General features: G+C 41.9%; 1 protein-coding gene across 4 annotated transcripts in view; it reads left to right on the forward strand.

Annotated features, from left to right (window-relative positions):
* SLC44A1 (solute carrier family 44 member 1) overlaps positions 1-22,290 on the forward strand; it is a 178,020-nt gene that overhangs the window by 36,375 nt on the left and 119,355 nt on the right. For all 4 annotated transcript variants that reach the window (XM_036903292.2, XM_036903291.2, XM_036903289.2 and 1 more), the window contains exon 2: positions 15,984-16,073. In XM_036903292.2, coding sequence (XP_036759187.2) covers positions 15,984-16,073 — 90 coding nt within the window. The remainder of the gene's footprint in view (positions 1-15,983; positions 16,074-22,290) is intronic.

A 22,290-nucleotide genomic window follows, 5' to 3' on the forward strand; every position in this document is an offset into this window, starting at 1 on the left:
CCAATTAAACAAATGGGCAGAGGGTCTGAACAGACATTTCTCCAAAGAAGAAATTCAGATGGCCAACAGGCACATGAAAAGATGCTCCACATCCCTAATCATCAGAGAAATGCAAATTAAAACCACAATGAGATATCACCTCACACCAGTTAGGATGGCCAACATCCAAAAGACAAACAACAACTGTTGTCGAGGATGTGCAGAATGGGGAACCCTCCTACACTGCTGGTGGGAATGTAAATTAGTTCAACCATTGTGGAAAGCAGTATGGAAGTTCCTCAAAAACTCAAAATAGAAATACCATTTGACCCAGGAATTCCACTCCTAGGAATTTACCCTAAGAATGCATCAACCCAGTTTGAAAAAGACATATGCACCCCTATGTTTATCGCAGCACTATTTACAATAGCCAAGAAATGGAAGCAACCTAAGTGTCCATCAGTAGATGAATGGATAAAGAAGATGTGGTACCTATATGCAATGGAATATTATTCATCCACAAGAAGAAAACAGATCCTATTTGCAACAACATGGATGGAGCTAGAAGGTATTACGTTCAGTGAAATAAGCGTGAGAACATCTGTGTAACAGACCTACAGTTTTTTTTTTTTGGGGGGGGAAGGAGCAACTGAGGGAAGAATGATATTAGCAATATATCTCCCCATGATCTTTCTAACACTATGTAAATACATAACTTGTAAAACAGCTCTAGTTGCCATTTCCCCCTTTTTCCTTAAATGGATGAATGTTTGTGATTTAACATAAAGTTCATGAACTAGGAAAAACAGGTGGACACAGATGCCTTTATCTTTCCACTCAATGTATCTTACTACCTTTAACTGCCTGTTAAAATCATGCTTTCATTTTTACCTTTCCAATATAAATTGCCATTCACCAGGCTCAGCAAATGAAACGGATTACTTATGGTAACTGTAAGTAGTTATGCACTCCAAATCCTTGAGAGCTTTCCCACAGGACAGGCAATGTCTTTCAAAATCCTATTACAAGATTATATTTGCAGGTGCTGTGAACAGAAGGCTGAAAGCCTCCATGTTTTATTGCCACCCAACTTCAATCAGATCTGCTCACTCTATTGAAAATTGTGGCAAAAATGATACACACCAGCTCTTTTATTCTTTTGTTACTACTCCGTGCAAATAACAGCATATTGGGGGATTTAATGAAGCAGTATGTCCTCGGAGGGAGTTTTGAAGATTTGGAGTGTATAACTTTTTGACTTTAAGACTGGAGGTTTTTGTGTAAAACCTTTGTGTCATGAGCAAAATAAAGTCCTCAAAGGTAGTCCAATGTTTGCCACACATGTACTTAGATCACACAAATGTCTATGTAGCAGTAACCTTGGAGATGCATTCAGTGACTATTTTAGAGGCATGCAGTGTGTGCCAAAGAGTAGCTGGGACAATGAAAACTATAGAATAGCTTCGGGAAATATGAGCTTGTTTTGGAGGTGATCTGTTTACCCAGGAAGTAGAGACTATGATGGGCAAGAAAACAGTTGGGGAGGGGGGATTTGCTTAATTACTCAACCAATTTTAGCAAACACTTCCCAAGGATACATTCTGGGAATCTGTGCGTGGTTAGAAGCCACATCTTAGCTTGCTTTGTCTGTCACATGCAGAGTTAGCTTTTCATTGGAATCTGGAAAAGGTAGCATGGATAGGAAGGATGGGTCTGTGGTGCAGAGATCTAGGCACACATGAAGGATGGCATTCATATGCTTGTCATTAGGTGTAGGTTTCAGGTTATTGCAACCCCTGGCCTACCAGTTTAACTCCTTATTGCTGGGCTGTAGGAGTGTAAGCATGTGTTGATGGTCTTATAAGCATAATCTTGATTCTGCTTAAATTTCTGAGCTTCAGTTCTTAATTATTAGTAATGAACACTCATGGTATACCTCCCGATGGATCAAAACAGAAGTATGAACAATACTGCAGTTGTAATCTGCTGGCCCAAATAGTGTTGGAATTGACACTGGTTTGTCCTTTATTTGCAGTGTTGACACTCCCTGTACACCTCTTCCTTTGGACTAGTTTCTCAGTTTGTCACTTACTGTTGCTGTGAATATAGGAGAACGCAGTTTTCTGGCTCACTCTTGGGAAAGGACAAGGGAGCCTGGAGGCATTTAGCCCAACGGAAATTCCAAGTTGCAGCAACTCGATGTATGTGACTAGATAGTACTTAAGTCAGTGTTAGTAGGAATCTTGCCAATGACATCAACAGAAAAGTATTATTCTAGTTACTTAGTAAATACAGTCCTGTGTTAATTGTGTCAGAAAACAAGGGAATATATTTTTCCTCTTTTTCAAGACAGAAAGGCCCCTTCCCAAATCAAGCTGCAATAAAATCTTTAGTATAGAGAAATCTTAATGGATACAAAGTGAGAAATGGCTGATTTTTGTTTAAATCAACTTAATGTTCTATTCATTTACTACTAAACTTTTCTGAGTAGAATGATTCTTATTTGGCAGTCCGTATTTCCCTATCAGAGCTAGCAAGAATTTGTAGTATGTTTGGGGCACAAAACATATTCTATTTTAGACACCAAAGGATCATTTTCCAGTGTTTTCTTCAGAAGTTTATGAGGTAATTTCAACAGATCTCACAAATATTTGCTTAATCGTTCCCCATCTCTTTTTATACACCTCTATCTTGGCATCAGTCATGATACAGTACTTAATTTGTTTCTCTCACTAAACTGGAGCTCAGTGAGGGCAGGGGCTATCTTATCTGGCTTTGACTCTTTGGTGATGCTCAGTATTTTTTTAAGGACCAGCAGAATGCTTAAGAGTATATTGTCTGAAAATCAAGTAACTTCTTAGCATTTGTCCCCTTTTTGTAGCACATTTTTTCATAATTTTCAAGCCATGTCTATAACAATCTGGTGTATCAAGGAAAGTCTCATAGCATCAGGTAATACTGTTATTAGGTTACTGTATGAACCTTTTGGAAACCTTTTGGAAAGCTTTGTACTTCTGTCTTAAATAGAAAATATAGAATTCTGAGTTAATAGTGTTTTTTTTAAAATTCTTTCAGCAATTTAAATATGTCGTTCCATGGTTTTTTGCTTTGCGTAGTTTCTGACAGTAAGTTTGGTTAATCTTTGTTTCTCTGCATGCAGTGTGTCTCCCCTCCCCATCTTGCTGCTGTCAAGATGATCTCTATGGTTTTCAAGATTTTCAGTGTAATACATGTAGGGTTTGCATATGTGTGTGCATGCATGCACACATGCATGTGTGTGTTCATCCTGCTTAATATTCTCATAGCATCTTGGATCTGTGCTTTGATTTCTTTCATTATTTTTGGAAAATTCTCAGTCACTATTTCTTTTAATATATCCTCTGCCACATTCTGTCTTCTCCTGGGATTCCAATTGAACATACGTTAGACCATTTGAAACTGTCCAATAGTTCTTGGATGCTCTGTTCTTGGTTTTTAATTTTCATTCATTTCTTTCTTTGTGTTTCACTTTGGGTAATTTCTGTTGACCTAATCCCTGAATGTATTGAACTTTCCTGAGCCATGTTTAATCTGCTGATGAGCCTGACAAAGGCATTCTTCATCTCTGTTACCATGTTTTTTTTTTTTTATTTCCTTAATTCTTGCTTGTAGTTTCTATCTCCCTGCTACAGTTTGAGGGCTCAGGTTTCAGAAATAGATTTTCCACTTAATTTTCCCTGAAACTTGCTTTTCTCTTTTACAAAGTGGAAAAAATGGGTATATAATATAATGCATAACATAATAATACAGTAATGACTAACAGTATTGTTTTGAGAGTTAAGTGAGGTCCCTTGAGCAAGTCCTTCTTTTCCCTTCCCTGGGTCTCAGTCACTCTCTTTAAATATCTGGGCCGTATGATTACTTTAGGCTGCTTTAGTTCCTAAATTGTCGGATTTTGTGAAGGGGAAGGGACCTAACATTTACTGACAACTTGAGTTAATCTTTCATAGAATTTGGAAAAGGAAAGCAAATTACATTTAAAAAGTACTTTTGCAAAACATTTTACGTTTATCAAGTCTATGTGGACTTTAATTGTAAGAAACAGGCAGCATTAAGTCCAGTTGCACTTGGTTAAACCTGTTAAAGAATCATAAAATTTTTCAACTGTTGGGTTTCCTGACTTGCTTGAAAAATTTCATGGCTCATAAAACATCTCACTTTATTTCTCTGTGCCTATAAGATTTTAAATTATTGGGTTGGCTCCCAAATTTTGCAATGTGAGGAAAAACTAATGGAGGTTTTTGCTCTTTACTGACTAGTGCAAATGAATGACATTGCCATTGGATTTGGCTTTGGCTTTGCAGCCACAGACTTGGGTTCAAATCCTGGTTGCACAGCTGTGAAACTTGCGGCTGATTATTTAACTTTTGAGCCAGAGTTTCCTTATCTGTGAAATAAGGATGATATCAACATCAGAGAGCTGTTTTAGAAGACATAATATATGTAAAGCTTTGGGTATAGTGCCTAGTTAATAGTAATCAATAGATTACAGCATTAAAAATAGTAGCAAAAGGAAATATGCTATCATTAAGTCAAAATTTTAGTAAATGGAAGTGGAAAGGTGAGTTTTATATTCTTTTTATTCCTTTAAATGGAAAGGTCTACCTGGTAAAAGGATATTTTAACAGTAAAGAGAGGGTTAACTGAAATGAGAATTGATGAAAAAGAGTAATAACCAAGAATTAGTGCTTACTATGTGACAGATGCTCACATTTAATCCCAGAACAGCCCTATTAAGTAAGTGGCCCTTCCTCTGAGAAGCCTGTGTTTATCTGAGGGGGACCAACCCCTCTTTTGTGTCCTTCTACTACACTCTATACTCTTTCACTATTTTTTGTCTGTAACCCCAGTCCCCTCTCCATTTCTTATCCCCAGTGAAAGTTTTCTATTTTCTGTGTGTTTGGCCCAGAAGTGGCCTACAGTCAGTTGAATTGAATTGTTGAGATATCAAATCCTTGTGTTTTTCTAGTCAAGAGTGAAATCCTACTTTCTTATGTTATAGGTGAAAATTTAAGCATTAAAAACCGGATGTTGGTCTGAGGTAAAAATAGTAAGAAAATAGTTGTGGGTAATGAAACTGGGCAGTCCAGTCTGAGGCTCCCTGCCTCCTCCCCACCCCCAGTGCATACTGTTAAATATTGAAACAGAGTATTTTAAAGTAGCTGTTGCTTTGGAAATTATTTTAGAATAAATATAACAAATTTCAAAGAGGTGTCCATATTCTGTGTTTGTAAGTAATTTTACTGTAATGGGTATTATTCAAGGTTGAAATTATTTAATACAAAGAAACATTCTTTGTTCATACTGTGAGCAACTGTCTTTCAAAACACAAGCCACAGTACAAACATTCTTATTTGAATAACAAGGAATAATGTCAAATTAACATTTTTTTGTAGGTTTTTTCTTGTTACAACAAAAACTTTCACAAAACTGCATTCCTGATTATAGATTAAATTCTGGAGATGGAAGGAACCTGAGATCCAGTCTGACTCCTGCCTGTCACCCAGAGAGATGAAACAATTTATCTAAAGTCATGTACCTAACTAAAGACAGAGCCAGGGAGAGAAAACAGAGTCCATTATCCATTTGCTATAGTGTTACATTCCTCTGGGAAAAAACTGCCTACTCACTTTTAGTCTTTAACTCTAGTTAGAGTCTTGGGGTAAGTTTTTTTCCATGAATAACTTAGTGCTCTTGTTTTCTTGGATGGGTGTCTGGGAACAAACTATCAAGGTTGGTAGCTCTTTTATTGTTGTTGAACAATTGGACAATGTAAGGAAGTTGATAAGGAAAACCTAGTTAGCACTTTAGGAATCAGGAAGAAGCAGTATTTTAAAGTTGAGTTCTTAACCTGGGGTCTGAATTCCCTAAAGTTTTATGAAAATTAAGCAGATATATGCATACCTCTCAAGAAAAGAACCTGTAGCTTTCATCAGGTTATCAAAGGGTACATAATTAAGAACTATTTTTTCAGAAGGAGGAAAAGCTGAGCAAACCTGATTGAGAACTAGTTCCTCTCTTGCACTCTAAATACTAATTATACTAGAGGGCTGCCTTATGTCCAGCCTTCTTCTGGTGGTGCCCTTTCCTACTGGAAAGGCTTCTCCAAATAGCTTCCTGGACCTTGTCATAGAAACCACTGGAGGGCCCAGACTTCTTTTTGCAGGAACTTTTCCCAGATGTTTCCCAAGGCTACTCTTCTCTCTGTCTTTTCTGCTTACTTTTCCCAGGAGAGAGTATGAGAGGGATTTTTGTTTATCAGAGAATCCAACATTTTTATTTCAAGTACATTGTGGTTAAAAGGAATTTGTGAGCTGACTTGAGAACCTAAGACTTGCTATAAGAAAAAAAATGCAAACAGTTCCAATCAATACTTTGAGAATTAACTTTTAAAGTGCCTCTAGTTCTTTAGTTAGGGGATCTCTGTGTTCCGGAAACTCTTTATACTTCTGAAAAGCAGAATGAAAACCCATGGATAGTGGCTTAGGACTTGTCCTGATCTGTCTGTAAAAAAGTGTTTTTAGTTTTTCCTTCTTGAATTTTATTAGATTTAAAAGAAACTACCCTAAATAGAAATTCGTTTTAATGTGATTCCTTCCTAGAAGAGAACATATATAAAGCACATTCTAAATTTTTAAGTCTAGCATCTTGGACAAAGAAAAATCTACCACTAAGACTGAAGTTGGAAGAATTTGTGTGCTTGTTTATTCATTATAAAAATCCCTTTCTAAGTACACATCATGAACTGTCAGGTGTCATGTTAGAAGCTGGAAAATGATAAGTGTCCCGTCCAGCGGGACCTAGTTATTTGTGGGGACGAGGGGGATCCGACCTGAAAGAAAATGGGGGCGAGAGAAGAGCGAAGGCAAGACAGTATTCTGATCAAGCCCTCAAATTTTATTGTAAGACGGGGGTAGATATACACCAGTGTTCAGGGGCAGAGTGGGCCATAGGATACTTGTAAGCAGGGGATTGGCTGCATAGCAGGGATGGCGCAGCGAGTTACATTCTGATTGGTATATGATAATGGGGAAGGAGGGGGAGAAGAGTATCTCTTGGCGCGCGCGGGCTTTCTTGTTGGCGCGCGCGGGCTTGCGGCTAAGCTCCAGGAAGTGAAGCAGGAACTTCATGAACTGTGGCCATCTTGTTGTCTTTGTGTGGCTCCCAACATCTCCTCCCTTTCTATTTATTTCAGAAAGGTGGGCCTTAATCGAGTGAGGGAATAGAGGCCTGGCTCCTCCAGCAGGGTAACATTTCGCAAATGCTCTCGGTATCTTTTAGGGAGGAGAGGCAGAGCTGAAAGCCAAATTGATCTTAATATATCAAGGCTTTATGTACATATGGATACCAACCTCTATGCAAGCCAGGCGTATTCTCAGGGAGGACCAGAGAGGTTCTAGGAAGAACCCTCCCTTGCGGTACTTTGTCTCGCACTCATCTCGATGCCCATACCCTCATAGTTAGGGGTATGTCTGGTTCTGGCTGACCAGCATATGGGCCACATTAAGTACGGTGCCAGAATCGATGGTACCATGGTTGAGGCGCCTGTAAAGTTGAGAACCGGAGACCGGGAGCATTGGTTGGTTCGGTGTAAGACTCTTCATCACAGGCTGTAAGTCTGTGATAATGAACAGCAACCGCTGGCTTGACGAGCTGGTCAACCTGCTCTCGAATAAAAACTGTCAGTTTTCTTAAGGCCCAAGGGCCAAGAGACACTAAAAGGAAGAATCCTGCCAAGGGTCCAAGGATGGTGGGGATCAGAGTAGTTAACCAAGGGGTGGCAGAGGTCTAGTTTTTATACCAGGCCTCATCCTTTTCTCTTTGTTTTTGCCTGGCTTCTAGGTTTTTCTTAACTTTATCAATGCTATCTTGCACTAACCCTGTTTTGTCTTTATAGAAGCAACATTCTTCTTTAAGAGCAGCGCAGAGGCCTCCTTCTTTCAGGAAAAGGAGGTCTAACCCTCGGCGATTTTGGAGCACTACCTCAGAGAGAGAGACAACAGATTCTTTCAGGCTGTCTAAACCTTCTTGCAGATTTTGTATGTCTTTATCAATAGCCTGACTAAGAGCATAATATTGTTGTTTAGAAGTAATTATGGAGGCAATGCCTGTTCCAGCCCCAGCTGCTCTTAATCTTAATATCACAGATAAGGTAATGGCGGTTACTGGCTCACGCTTAGTGCGAGTAGAGCCCGAGTAATATGGAAGGAGGTCTTCGGTGGGATGTATGGAAATCTTGGGCATGAGCATGACTAAAACACAATATTCATTGTTAGATATTAGCAAGCGCGGGTTAACAGAGGGCGTTATGCCAAAGGAGCAAGCAAAATAAGTACCGTTGGGCGCGACAAGGAATTCATAGGACAGCGGGGGTGAGAAGGAGCTGTTACAAATGGGTATTAGCTGAGGGGGTAGACGCAAGACGGGGCTATGTATACAGAGGCCTATTCCCGAAAGCTGCGTCAATGTGAGACCCGGAGAGGTCTCTGAAAAACGGGAGGGGTCTGACCAGCGAGTCTTGCTGGAGTCATTGGTAAGTATGAGGTCTGCTGAGGTGTTTACTAAAACTGCTATCCCTTCGTAAAACGGGGGAACGGGGGAGAAACATAACCAGCACTCGCTATATCCAGTGGAGTTAAGGGATTCTGCAGTCACATTAGCCAGGCCTTTTAAGGATTTCGCCTGTAGAGGGTAAAACTGGGGGGAGCAAGGCCTGGAAAACAGTACTAGTAGACAGGGGAGAAGGGTTAGAAGGTCTTGGGTCTCTTGCCTTAGGGGCAATAGGGCCAAGGACAACGTGCTTGTTGGCGTTTGGAATGGATCGAATTAATTTGATTTTAACAGTGAGCCCAGGGTCCTTTCCTGAAACATAAAGCCTTAGCCCCCATTCATGTCCCCTGAGCCATCTATCAATAGGGGCCCTTTTTCCCTTGTCAGTAAAGGCAATGGAGAGCGGTGTACATCGCCCCCTTGTGGATTGGGTGCTTTGACATTCTGGGGTAACAGTTGAGTTAGGCTTGGGATTCCAAGCCCTACTTACAGTTATATAATCCCAGGTGGAGCTAGGCTTCCAACTAGCATCTCCTGTAGTCTCACACCCCCAGGAGTCACAGAAATAGGAGTCTCTATATCCACATTTATAGTTAAGGGCTCGATCTCTATGAGCTCCCGGGTAAACATAAAATTCTGTTTCTCTGAGGTAGGTTCTCCTAGGGGTGTTGTTACACCCAGGAGAGGTGGTAGATTGTCCCTCAGGGTAGGTCTCAGGGGAGGTGGAAAAAGGAAAGTAAATGTCTGGGGTCCCCCAGGCTGCAGAAGCTCCAGCGGCCAAGTCACAGAGGTCAGGGGCAAGAACAGGCCATGGGGGGGAACTTGCTAAGGTAGAAGAACTGAAAACGACGTCTCCTGCTTCACTGGTGACTGTCCAGGTGAAATTGAAAATCTGATGGGTCCAAACGGGGCGAAAGGTCATGACGAGGGTCAATAGTGTAGAAATCTTCATTTTTGCCTCCTGAAAATAAACAGAAAGGGAAGGCTTCTCAGGGGTTAATATGCCCTGGACTGGAATTATTATTGTTTTTGCCTCTATTTGTGTCTAGGAGTTTAATGAGCCTATCTGGGAGCCATCGGGCATTTTGTGCCTTAGCATCATATATACAAGCATGTCCTTTCCCCCATATGAGCACAGGGTCAGGCCCGTGCCATGTGTTGGTCATCGGATCTCTCCACATAGCCTGTGCATAATTATCTGCCGTGGAGGGATGCCAAAGGCGATCAGCAGCGGTTTTACCCGCGGAGTCATAAGTAAGGAAATTAAGAACAAACAGTGCATGATTTAGGAGTGTCTTTGCATTACCTGTTTTCGGATAGAGTACTTCTCCCCCCGACTGAAGTTTGAATAACATGTTTTTAAGGGTTAAGTGGGCTCTTTCAACAATGCCTTGGCCTTGGGGATTATAGGGAATTCCTGTTATGTGCTTAATACCTAACTGCGCACAGAACTGTTTAAAGCTAGAGCTGGCGTATCCAGGCCCATTGTCAGTTTTTAAGATTTTAGGTGGTGGTAGATATGCCAGGCATGAGAGAACATGGGTAATAACATTTTTAGTTGCCTCTCCCGTTTGCAAGGATGCACATAGGAAACCACTACATGTGTCAATAGACACATGGATATATTTTAATTTACCAAAGGGAGGGTAATGAGTGACATCCATTTGCCATATCTCTCCTGGAACTAACCCCTGGGGGTTGATTCCGTTATGAGGCTCTGGGAGGAGAGTTAGACATCCTTGACATTGCCGAACTATTTGGCGGGCCTGTTCTCGGGTGATTGAAAATTTGAGTCTAAGAGTATGAGCATTGAGATGATGTAGTTCATGAGCCCGTTGGGCTGCAGCCAAGGGTGAGTCTGACGTGACAGAGGCTACTAATTGAGTCGCCAGATCAACTCTGTCATTGCCTTTGGCAAGCGGCCCTGGAAGGCCAGTGTGAGCGCGTATGTGCCCGATGAAAAAAGGGGCATCGCGGTTTAGAATTAATTTTTGCAATTTTGCGAATAGGGGGGAAGCATTTGTAGAGGGACGTATGTAAGGCACTGTCTCTAATAGGGGAACAGAGGTTGCTACATAGGCACTGTCAGTGTAAAGGTTAAAGGGGGCATCTATTAAAAGCTCAAAAACTTTGATTATTGCAGTTAGTTCAACAAGTTGTGCAGAAGAGAGGTCTGTCTGTATTCGAGTAACTTGCCCATTAATACTGAAAGCGGCTATACCGGAGGAGGACCCATCAGAGAACACCATTACGGCCCCAGCAATTGGCGTGGTTTTAGTCCTCTTGGGAAAGACAACTGGGGTCTTTTGAAGGAACTGGACTAATCTGTCTGCAGGGTAATGATTGTCTATTGTCCCCTGGAAGGAGGTGCAGCTAATTGCCCAATCATCATCATGTTGAATAAGCCATTGTAATTGAGATGTATTGTATGGGAGGGTTATAACTTCAGGGTCTCTCCTAAACAACTTGAGAGCTGCCTCTCGGCCTAAACGTAAGAGGGCAGCAACTAATTGAGGATAGGTAGCTAAGACTCTAGGGGGGGAGGCTGGCAAATGAACCCAAAATAGTGGATGGTTTTGCCAAAGGACTCCTGTAGGGGAGAAGGGGGTAGGGAAAATGAGCAGCCACAAACTTAGATGTGGAGAGAAGTAGCTAATGGTCTGTTCAGAAATAGCCCGCTCTACAATGGTTAATGCCCTTTGTGCTTCTGATGAAAGCGAGCGGGGGGAGGAAGGATCAGGGTCTCCACGTAGGACATCAAACAAGGGCTTTAACTCTCCGGTGGTCAGCTTTAAATAAGGCCTGAGCCAGTTGATGTCTCCTAGCAGACGCTGAAAATCATTAAGAGTGTTTAAGGAGCTTCTCTTTAACTGAATTTTTTGAGTGAGGATTTTATTAGAAAATAATTCAAAGCCTAAAAAAAGTTGGGGGGGGTGGACCTGGACTTTTTCTGGGGAAATTTGTAGTCCTCGATCTCGGAGGGCAGTGACTAGCTGTTGACTGGCCGCATAGAGCTGTTGCTGGTCAGGACCGGCAAGAAGAATATCATCTATATAATGGATAATATACAAAGTGGGGAAGAGCAACCTAAAGGGGTCTATAGTCTGGGCTACAAACTTTTGGCAAAGAGTGGGGCTGTTGGCCATTCCTTGTGGGAGAACTCTCCACTGAAACCGGGGAGAAGGCCTTACACAATTGGTAATGGGTATACTAAAGGCAAAATGTTTGCAATCATCAGGATGCAAAGGTATGGAGAAAAAGCAATCTTTTAGATCAATTACTAATTTGACATACCCTTTAGGGATGGCTATTGGAGAGGGAATTCCCGGTTGTAATGCGCCCATAGAGACCATAGTCTTATTAACCGCCCTGAGGTCTTGTAGGAGCCTCCACTTGCCTGATTTCTTTTGGATTACAAAGATTGGGGTGTTCCAAGGGGATGTAGAAGGTTCAATATGTCCAGCAGCCAGCTGTTCTTGCACTAACTCTATGGCTGCATTTAATTTTATAGTGGTAAGGGGCCATTGATCGATCCAGACAGGAACATCACTTTTCCAAGTAATCTTGTCTGCCTGGAGTGCAGGAGGAGCAACGGCCCTTACGAAAAATGTTTTTCAAACCCTAAACCTGAGCGGTCTATCTTAGGCGTGGCCAGTATCGGGTTGGGATCTCCCTGTTTTAGTTTGCCCAACCCCTGACCAGGGAGGTAACCCTGTGAAAGCATCTGCTGTGTTACAACTTCATTAGGGCTACACATGATGACCTTCATTTGAGAAAGGATATCTCTTCCCCAAAGATTTACCGGCAACCCAGGAACTACGAAGGGTTGAATGAATCCGGTATTTCCTTCTTCATCTTCCCAGTTTAATAACTGTGAGCTCTGTAAGGTGTTTCTTGACTGCCCAATTCCTTGTAGATGGGTCAAGGAAGCGTGTAAGGGCCAGCTGGAGGGCCATGAAGCCTGAGATATGACCGTAGAGTCGGCCCCCGAATCTAAAATTCCTTCAAATACTTTTCCTTGGATTTTAAGTTTAAGAGTGGGGCGTTCTTTAGTAATAGCTTGGATCCAATATAAGTCTGAAGAACCTGGGGTAGAGGAGCCTCGCTGCTTATGAATAGCAGGGTGAGATGTACTTAAAGGGAGGGGGAGCGCCTGCGCAAGGCGCTGACCTTTCATAATGCTGACAGGGCACTGGGGGGCACTAGCAAGAATTTTTATTTCTCCAGTATAGTCATTGTCAACTAAGGAAGGGTGGACAATAAGGCCGTTTATTGTGGTGGAAGCTCGCCCTAAAATTAGAAAATAAGTATCTTTGGGAGGTGGGCCATAAATTCCTGTGGAAATAATTGTAATTCCCTCTTCAGGCGTTAATATTGTTGAGGAGGAGGCACAGAGGTCAAGTCCTGCACTCCCGGGTGTGGCCCGATAGAGGGCGGGAGTGCTACAGCTAGGCTGTTCCCCGAGGCCGGCTGAAATGGAATTGGCTGGGGGGCCCGGGGCTGGCCCCTCAGCTCGTTTCCCTGAAAAGGGGGGGTGAAAGGATTTGTGGTACTGTAAAAAGGATTTGTTGGATTGTTACGGCACTCTTTGGCCCAGTGCCGCCCCTTATGGCAGCGAGGGCAAATACCGGGGACTGACCCAACTCTAGGAGGAGGAGCTGTGGTAGGGCATTGGCGAGCGAAATGGCCTGGCTGTCCACATTTAAAGCAGTTACGCATAGGCGGTGCGCCCCTGGGGAAGGAAGGAGGATAAGAAGCCGGGGGAGTTTGAACAGCGGCACCTACAGCTAAAAGGGCTTGGACTTTGGATGTAAAAGGATCGACATCTCTACACATTCTCAGCATTTCATCAAGAGTTTGTCTCGAGTCTTACCGCGGAGGACGGCTCGACATGCCGAATTGGCGTTTTCATAGGCTAGCTGTTTTACAATCTTATCATTGGCAGCCGCGGAACCAAGGGTCCTTTCGGCGGCCTCTAACAGTCTGCTAACAAATTCGCTATAGTCTTCTTGCGAGCTTTGAGTGATCTTAGTTAGAGGAGTGTTAGCAGTCCTGGAAGCAGGGAGTGATATCCAAGCGCCCAAAGCGGCATCTTTCACTTGAGATAAAAGACCAAGGGGAAGGCGCTGCTGCCTGGTTTCAGAGATATATCTGCCCTGTCCCGTAAGCTTATCAAAAGTCTAGGACGCTGTTGGGGAATGAGGGTCTTTTACATTGGCAGCAGCGATGGTCTGACAGCGGTCAGCAAAATCTGCCTTCCAAGTTAAAAACTGACCACGGGTAAGCACAGCCTGGACTATACGCAGCCATTCACCTGGGAGTAAATGTCCTCTTCGAGACAGCGAATCAAGAACAGAAAGGGTAAAAGGGGCATTGGGGCCATAAGCTTTAACGGCCGCGTTCAGCTCTTTTAAGCTTTTGAAATGGATTTTGTGAAATTCTCTAGGGCCATCAGCAGGCTCGGCCGGCTCTGGCTCAGCCTGCTCCTCTCCCTCACTTTCTATTTCCTGAGCAGCAGGGGCGTCTTCGCCGTCGCTTTCAAGATCGCCCTCCTCCGGGCTATGTGTTGTGGAGGTGGGGCCAGAGCGGGCGGAGGCCCGGGTAAGAACAGGAAAGAGCAGTTTTTTAGGTTGTTTTTTAGGTTTTGTGGCTGTAAGCGGTTTCTTAGAGAGGCCCCTTTGCGAATATAATGCGGGACGAACTGGTTGGGAGACAACTAATTTTTGGAGATGGCAAGTTATTCTTTGTTCTACTATCTGTGCTATTAGGTCTTTAGTGCTGGTAGGGGGGCTAACAGGACCGGGAGCCGGAGGGGGTAGCGGAGGGGCCGACGGGGGCAAAAAGGCCGGGGCGCAAACATTGGGAGGCTGAATAGAGGGAGTGTAAGAGGCTCTTTTCAAAACTGGGGGTGTGTAAGAAGGGGGGTTAAGCGACGGGGCGGCAAGGGGCCAATCTGGGTTGTGATACTTGGCCGCTTCGTCTTCTAGTTCAGCCGCGTCTCCCGGATCTAAAGGCTCGCCATTTTGGCTCTTAGTCACGACTGGAAAAACCTTTTGTGTATCGACAAAGTCCGAATCTCGAGGGAGAGGCGGATAAATGCAACATTTGGGAGGGGTATCATGGAGGGCACCGAGCAAAGATGGTGTCGGGCTAGGGGAGGGGGATTTAGCTGATTTTGGGGCAGGGGGATCACTCGAAAGAGACGATTTTGAGGCCGCCCGAGATAGGGGGCGGAGGCAATATTCTGCCACTGACAAGAGTTGACGTTTATCAGGGTCAGTATTTTCAACAATATCTCTGATAAGACCCCAATAGGAAAATACTGAAACAGGAACAGAGTCAGGGCCGTTTTTGATAAGATAATCATTTAAATCTCTACCTACTTTCTGCCATTTTTTAGGATGAATTTCGGGGCCATTAATGATAAACCACGGACAGACTTCATCAACAAAAATAAAAAACTTTACCAAGTCTTTCTTTTTAACTCGAACTCCTCTCTCCCTAAGTGAACTTTTTAGGTCTCTTATGAAGACCGCTTCTTTACTTAATTTAGTTCCCATTTTCTTGTAAGGCGGCCGGTACTCACCAGGGACGACGACCTCCGTGAGCGGCGAAAGGCGTCTCCTATTGTTTCATCAAGAAGGGGTCTGGCCAGACGATATCTTACTCGGGGGTCCGCCTGCGAAGGATCCGCGCCTCGAGCCCCACGTTGGGCGCCACTTGTCCCGTCCAGCGGGACCTAGTTATTTGTGGGGACGAGGGGGATCCGACCTGAAAGAAAATGGGGGCGAGAGAAGAGCGAAGGCAAGACAGTATTCTGATCAAGCCCTCAAATTTTATTGTAAGACGGGGGTAGATATACACCAGTGTTCAGGGGCAGAGTGGGCCATAGGATACTTGTAAGCAGGGGATTGGCTGCATAGCAGGGATGGCGCAGCGAGTTACATTCTGATTGGTATATGATAATGGGGAAGGAGGGGGAGAAGAGTATCTCTTGGCGCGCGCGGGCTTTCTTGTTGGCGCGCGCGGGCTTGCGGCTAAGCTCCAGGAAGTGAAGCAGGAACTTCATGAACTGTGGCCATCTTGTTGTCTTTGTGTGGCTCCCAACAGATAAGTGGTCTCTTCTCTTGCAAAGCTTACAATCTGCTGGAGACGCAGGTCAACAATACCAATTCAGCATGCTAAATATTCTAACAGAGGTGTCAAAAAATCTGGAATCAATACTCTACTTGGCTAGAAAGAGGGGTGGGAGTTACAGTAAACTTCCAGAAAGGTAAATATTTGAATCATGTCTTAACAGTTCAGTAGAAACTTGTCAGGCAAAGAAGGAATCTAGGAATAAATGGTGTGTTTGTGCCTTCCTAATTTTAACTAAATTTAACATTTGCCACTCTCTTATTTGTATTTTCAATTAGAGCTCCAAACGAGAATGGAAGCCACTGGAGGACCGTAGCTGCACAGATATACCATGGCTGCTGCTTTTTATCCTCTTCTGCATTGGGATGGTAAGGAAACTCCCACACAGGATTAGAACCTGAACTCATGACCCAAGGAAATGATGGGGACTTGGTTTAAAGAGGGAGATTGTTATTTATCAATTTCTTTTTAACCCCTCCTGACTTGCTTATAACTGAGGGTCCTAGGATACTATTGAAGCCAGTTATTTTTTCTCCCATACAACTCACTGGGAGTTGGTACCCCCTTGTTTGGGTTTATTTGGGGGATGGGCGAGAGGTTCCTATATGAAAACTGAGATTGAAATTAAGGAGCATTGGAAATCTATCTTTCTGACTAGATCATTTCAGAAAGCAAATTAATTTGACATAAATTTTTGTGAACTGTGATCTTAATGGGTTGGTGAGCAGAGCACTCTCCATGGAGTCAAGAGTCCTGAGTATTTATCCAACTCATTTATACAAACCTGATGATTCTTTTTGCACAGGTTTTCCTCTCAGGGCTCTGTGTTCCTTTGTATAAAAATTAGAGGTTTTGATAGATGATATCTAGAATGCTCCTAGCTGTGACATTTTTTAGTTCGTCCTTAGAGAGGAGGCTATTTGCTCACTGCTTCTTCCTCCTGCCCAGGCTAGGCCTCTGCTGCCTGCTGTGTATGCTCTAATGAGTGGCACCTCTCAGTCAGAGATCAAGGGACCTGGTGATTTTTCAGTGGGTGTAGAGGATGGAGGAGCAGAGTACTTGGTGCAAAGTGTTTGGGGTGTACTTATCCAAACTACATACCCACCATTCCCTGCAAGTGTTTCTGACACAGGCTTTAGGGATTTTAGAGTCACTGCCAGTATGCTGGGCAGGAAAAAAGATAGAAAATAGCTGTTTTAGAGACAGTTGATGTTTAGAGCTAGAAAGGACTTGGAAATCCTCATGTGGTCCATCATCCTCAGATTAAAAGCATCAGATCGAAAGATGGAAATGGCCATCCCAAGGCAGCTCTGCTGGTTAATGGCAGCACTGGGAATGGAGCCCTGGTCTCCTGGCTTCCAGGCTAGTGCTCATTTCTGCCACCTACTTTTCTCTCCCTCAAGGGGACTTCAGGCAGTATTGCCCTCTCTTTCTTAGTCATTACAACTCAAACCACCATTATGCTACCTCAGGCAGCCTTTTTTCCTCCCACTTGTGTGTAGTTTTAAAGGCCCTTTCCCCATACTTTTTATGGAGGTTCTTTAGGAAAATCTTATCCTGTATTTCTGCTATTGCCCTCCTTGCAAAAGCCATTTGGGAATCACAGAACAACCCTATGCATGGCTAAAAGGCATAATTGCAGGTTCTGAACCAAGGAAAAGAAAGCACTACTGCTTTATAATGAGATACAATAATCCAGTAAAATACAGAGGGTTAGTTTTTAACAATAATAGAGAGCTCAGTTCCACTGAACCTAAGATATTTAGAAAACATCAAAATACCCATTTCCTAACTTAGGACTTGTTCAAGAGTCTTAGCTTAATGGAGTAGCAACTCAAATTTGGTGTGCATGAAGAGTGTGGAAAAGATTGTTTGCTTGCGGAAATAGTCCATAACCTCTTCCCACCCACCGAATTAACCCTGGGACAAATAGGAGCTGATCTTTCAAATTATATTGATAAAAACATCTACCTGCTACTTGAGGCACTTTTGATTTTCTGTGCTAAAATAGCTCAGGAAAGTGCAATCATTAATGTTAATAGCCTGATTTGGGAGTGACAGGAGAGTAAGGAGCTATTTGTTTACTGAAACGTTTTAATGCTATGGTAATTAATATGTTTTCAGTGTGATGGTAATTAAGACCCACTGTGTGTGCATTTAAATGCAAGCGTAATGTTATTTGTTTTGCAATGATTCTTTTAATGGATTACCTCTTGGTATTGAGCTAACATCAAATGTTGTCATGTGGAAACTGGAGAAACCACAAAGTTCTTTGGCCCACCATATTAGCACAGCAGTAGACCAATGTTTTTTGTCTTCTGAGTATTTGTTTTCTGTTTTTTTTCCGAATTACATTTTTCTTTGGATTTCATTATGTATCACTTTTTTAAAACAAGCATTCAACAAACATTTGTTGAGCATTATTCTATGCTTGATGCTTTCATCTTTACCTTAAGAAGTAGGTTTTATCCCAGACAAGGAAGATATAATGAAGTTAAATATTAGCTTGTCTAGGAATACACTGGTAATAAATAAGTGGCAAAGAGAATAGGAACTGGAACTTTCTGCCAATATTCTTTTAACCCAGCTGTTCACTTCTTTTATTGTCATTTTCTTTCTCAATTTGCTTGCAGCCTAATATTCAAGCCATATCTTTATTCACTGTTCTTACTTGCTCTTCTTTACTCACTCCTTGATGACTTTTTAAGATTATTTTAATAATATTTTAAGATCTTGTCATCTTTCACTCATATTTACCATTAAATCTTTTGATTTACCCATGCTCCTCTCTTCATGAATATTTGTCCTTCAACTTCTTCGCTTATTTTCAGAATTTTCTTGTGCTTGAGTTGTCTAGAACTTAAGGGTATTCTTCAAAGTCAATTATTATCAGCCTTCCTGAGAGCTATCATCTTCTACATTTGAACTTCCATCAACAGTGTGAAATTCCTGGGCATATGCTTATCCTATTTAAAAAATTACACATTAGCATTATTCTTCTACATTTCTATTTTCCACGAAGGTAGTAATCAAGTGGTTCTCATGTTAGACAAGTGGCTGCATACTAGAATCCGCTGGGATTAAAAAAGAAATACTTGTTTGTGCATCCCACCTCTGATTTTGATTTAATTTCTAGCATTGCTATATTCAGCCAGGGGTTGAATAGTGCCACTGTTGTAGGCACTGATAAACCACTAAAGAGTTTTGATCTAGAAATGATATGGCTGGGTTTAGAAAGAGGGCCCTGGTAGCCAGTGTTGAAGATGGCTTGCTATGCCATTATAAACTAAGAGATTTCAGGCAGACCAGTTTAGAGGCTGATGCAATAGTCCAGATAAGAGGTGGGAAACCTGAAATAAAGTAGTGATAAAGGAGAGGAGGGGAGAGATTGAAAAGTAGGATCCATAACATTTGTGTCATCAGTGTTGTAAGCAAATGAGAGACAGATGATTAAGAGATTCTTGTCAGGGATTTAGGGTAGTGTTTTTCAGCTCAAGTCCTACTCTAGTTCACAGCTTCCAAACCACCATTTCTGTACACATGAGGGAACAAGAATGGAATGGACAGAGTGCTCCTTAATTAGTAGCTAAGCGGTCACCTGATTATGCCCAGTGAAGAACTCCTTGGTAAACATGAGTTGTAGAATGAAGCTTGGGCCATGTGGGCAAATGGTCCTTCCTTTCCTGCTTGTCCATCTTCATTCTGTCTCAGGGAGAGGTATTAGTGAGAATAGAAGAGTGGGGAAGGGCAGGCAGGGGGAGGGAAGAGAGAAAAGAAAGTTACCTGGACCAAATCAGCCCAGCTTTATGAGAAAAAGGCAGGAAATAGAGGAGACTGGGTGATCCTAATACAGTTGCTTACCATGGAAAATAAAAGATGCAGAGACCCCCTACAACTTACCCCTGATAGGAATTGTTGCTTACTGTAGACTAGATGACACATGTGACTCAGAAACATTTAGTTTCACAGCTGCTCAAATAGATACCATTTTTACCATCATTCCCATTTTACAGATAAGGAAACAGACACAGAGACAGGTTCAGTAACTTGTCTAGATTACCCAGTGGTAACATTGAACCCAGGAGAGAAGAGGTATAAGGCAACACATCAAGAGGGAGTCCCTCCTTTGTGCCCAGAATTGGGAACAATAAAAAAGTGTTCAGAGCATGGACCTCACTTGCCAGTAAAACATAGTCTAATCAATATCTCAGACTCTGGCCAAATAGTTTGTCATTACTGCTTCCTCTAGTGCAGAGTTAGGAAGCTGGGGTGATGGCTGAGAGCATGGAGAGGGAGGACAGGAGAGTCCTCTTACTTCATATGCGGGCGGTCTCATAAATAATGGAACTGCAAATGGAGATAAGGTTTATGTAGGAAAGGAAAATGGTTTGGGGAAATGTGGAATAAGATAAGTTTTAGAGATGTACAATATGTGGGTAAAGGTAAGCTGTGGGAAATGTAGAGTTGGAATTTTGGAGAATGATCTGGACTAGAGCTGGATTTAAGAGACATCATTGCTTAGGTTGTCCCTTCAGACTGCTTTCAAGGACCTTTTATGTTTTATAGCATTAGTCTAGTTCCCAGGGCATAGCGTTTCTACCTCATTAACTATTGTTGAGAATGCAGTGCAAAGTGAAAGACTCAAAAACTCACTGCAGGATTTAGTCATCTGTGTGATGGTCTGTCCTCTGCCAGGAGTGTAGAATAGGAAGAACAGTATGCCAAAAATTACCCTAAAGTTAACTTAAAGTCTACCTACTTTCTGTTAAATCCTTTTTTTTAATTATACTAAAATGTGCATAACATGAAATATACCATTTTAACTATTTTTCAGTGTACAATTCATTTAAACCCATTTGCTTTTAACCTAGTAACTTCTTTTATTCTTAGTCACCGTACTTGACTATACTCCAACATATTTTACTGTGTATCTACTTGCCCTCAGAATCACAAAGTTTTGGAAGAGGAAAGGGGTTTAGAGATAAATCTGGTTCAGTCCTTGTGATAGCTAAGGAAGTGGAGGCTCAGAGAATTTAAAGTGGCTTGCCCAGGATCATACAGAGTATTCGGGCAGAGCAGGGTTCAATTTCTAATATTCCTTTCTCTCTCTCTCTCTCTCTCTCTCTCTCTCTATCTGTGTGTGTGTGTGTTTTCCATTTCTCCAAGTTGCTGTGAAACTGAGCCTCTCTGATTTTGCTTCCTCATGCCCCATTATTTTCTTCTTTTGAGAATATTTCCATTCTTTTAAGGTAAACTTTATGTATTATAACACTTCCATACCTTGTTTGGTGTCTTGCATTTGTTTAATATGCTCAATACATGATTATGGAGTGTATTTTTCCTAGGCTCTTAATCATTCTTGCCTTTTTTCCTCTTTCCTCTTGCTTACAACAATACAGTTCCTGTTAAACTTTAAAGAAATCCAGAAATCTGGCAGATGGACAAAATTTTAAAATTTTTTTAGTTTGTTTGCGAAAGTATTAGTTCTCCATCAGGCCTTCTAGTCCTACCCTATGTACTGGTTTCTAATAGCCTTCCTTGTTTCGGGTTCTCAGAAGAGGAGGAACAGAAGCCAAATGTTACTCCAAGGTTTGACAAATTAGTTATTAGGAGATTGACTCCAAGGATTGATAGAGATAAGGGATGTATAGAGCTGACAGAGGTAATATTTAAGAAAAAAAAAAAGTCTGGATACATTTTCATTAATCCATGGGAGATAGCTCTAAACATGTCTTTTTTCCCCCATTTAAAAACTTTGAAATATTCTGCCATACTCATATTTCATCCCCACCCTTCACCTGTGTCTTATTGACTATTGTAGTTTTTCCTCAAATCTAAACTAAGACCGTCTGCCTTGCTCAGTTGCATAGTAATGGCTTCAGGTGTGAAATTCAAACATGCCTATGAAATAAAATGTGTCCCTTTTGTTGACTAATAGTGAATGAAACTAAGCAAATGCTCTTACTTAAGTTGAAGTAAATGAGCACAGTTTGTTAATTAGCAAATTATCTTTCTCCCACTTAGGCAGTAGATACTTGTTAGTTGCCAGGTCTTGTCTGTGATCCACCATGTGGTCTTTATCTGATTTGAGTCACCTCCTGTTTGTAATTAGATTTGTCTCCTCCTCCTGTCTCTTAAAATAGCTGTTCTGAAAGCACTTCAGTAGATCAGTCATTTTAAGATTTTAGCTGTGGTCTCTTCCCTATGAATAGGGTTTACTTTTTTAGTGATTGTTCTCTACTATAGGCTTATAAAAGCCTTCCTCATCCCCCTTATAATTTGCTTTATTAATGTGATTTCCTTCTTTTGAATGCCCCCACCCTACAGCCCCACCACTGTAGAGCCATTAAATCATTGAGGGTATTCTCTAAGTTTCTCTTACCCTATTTTAATTTCATATGTCACATATTTTCTCATCTGAAAGTATATTATTTCCTGCATTTGGATTTCAGGATTAAAAAAAAAATAAGATAGTATTTTCAATTATATTTGGCCTAGTTCCCCATTGTCTGTGCTTGTCCCATACGGGAAGTCCCTGGGGTAACAGTCAAACTATCTTATTAGCTTACTGTTCTCTGTCCTTTC

The sequence above is a fragment of the Manis pentadactyla genome, chromosome 3 (assembly GCF_030020395.1).
Source record: "Manis pentadactyla isolate mManPen7 chromosome 3, mManPen7.hap1, whole genome shotgun sequence".
NCBI classification, from domain to species: domain Eukaryota; kingdom Metazoa; phylum Chordata; class Mammalia; order Pholidota; family Manidae; genus Manis; species Manis pentadactyla.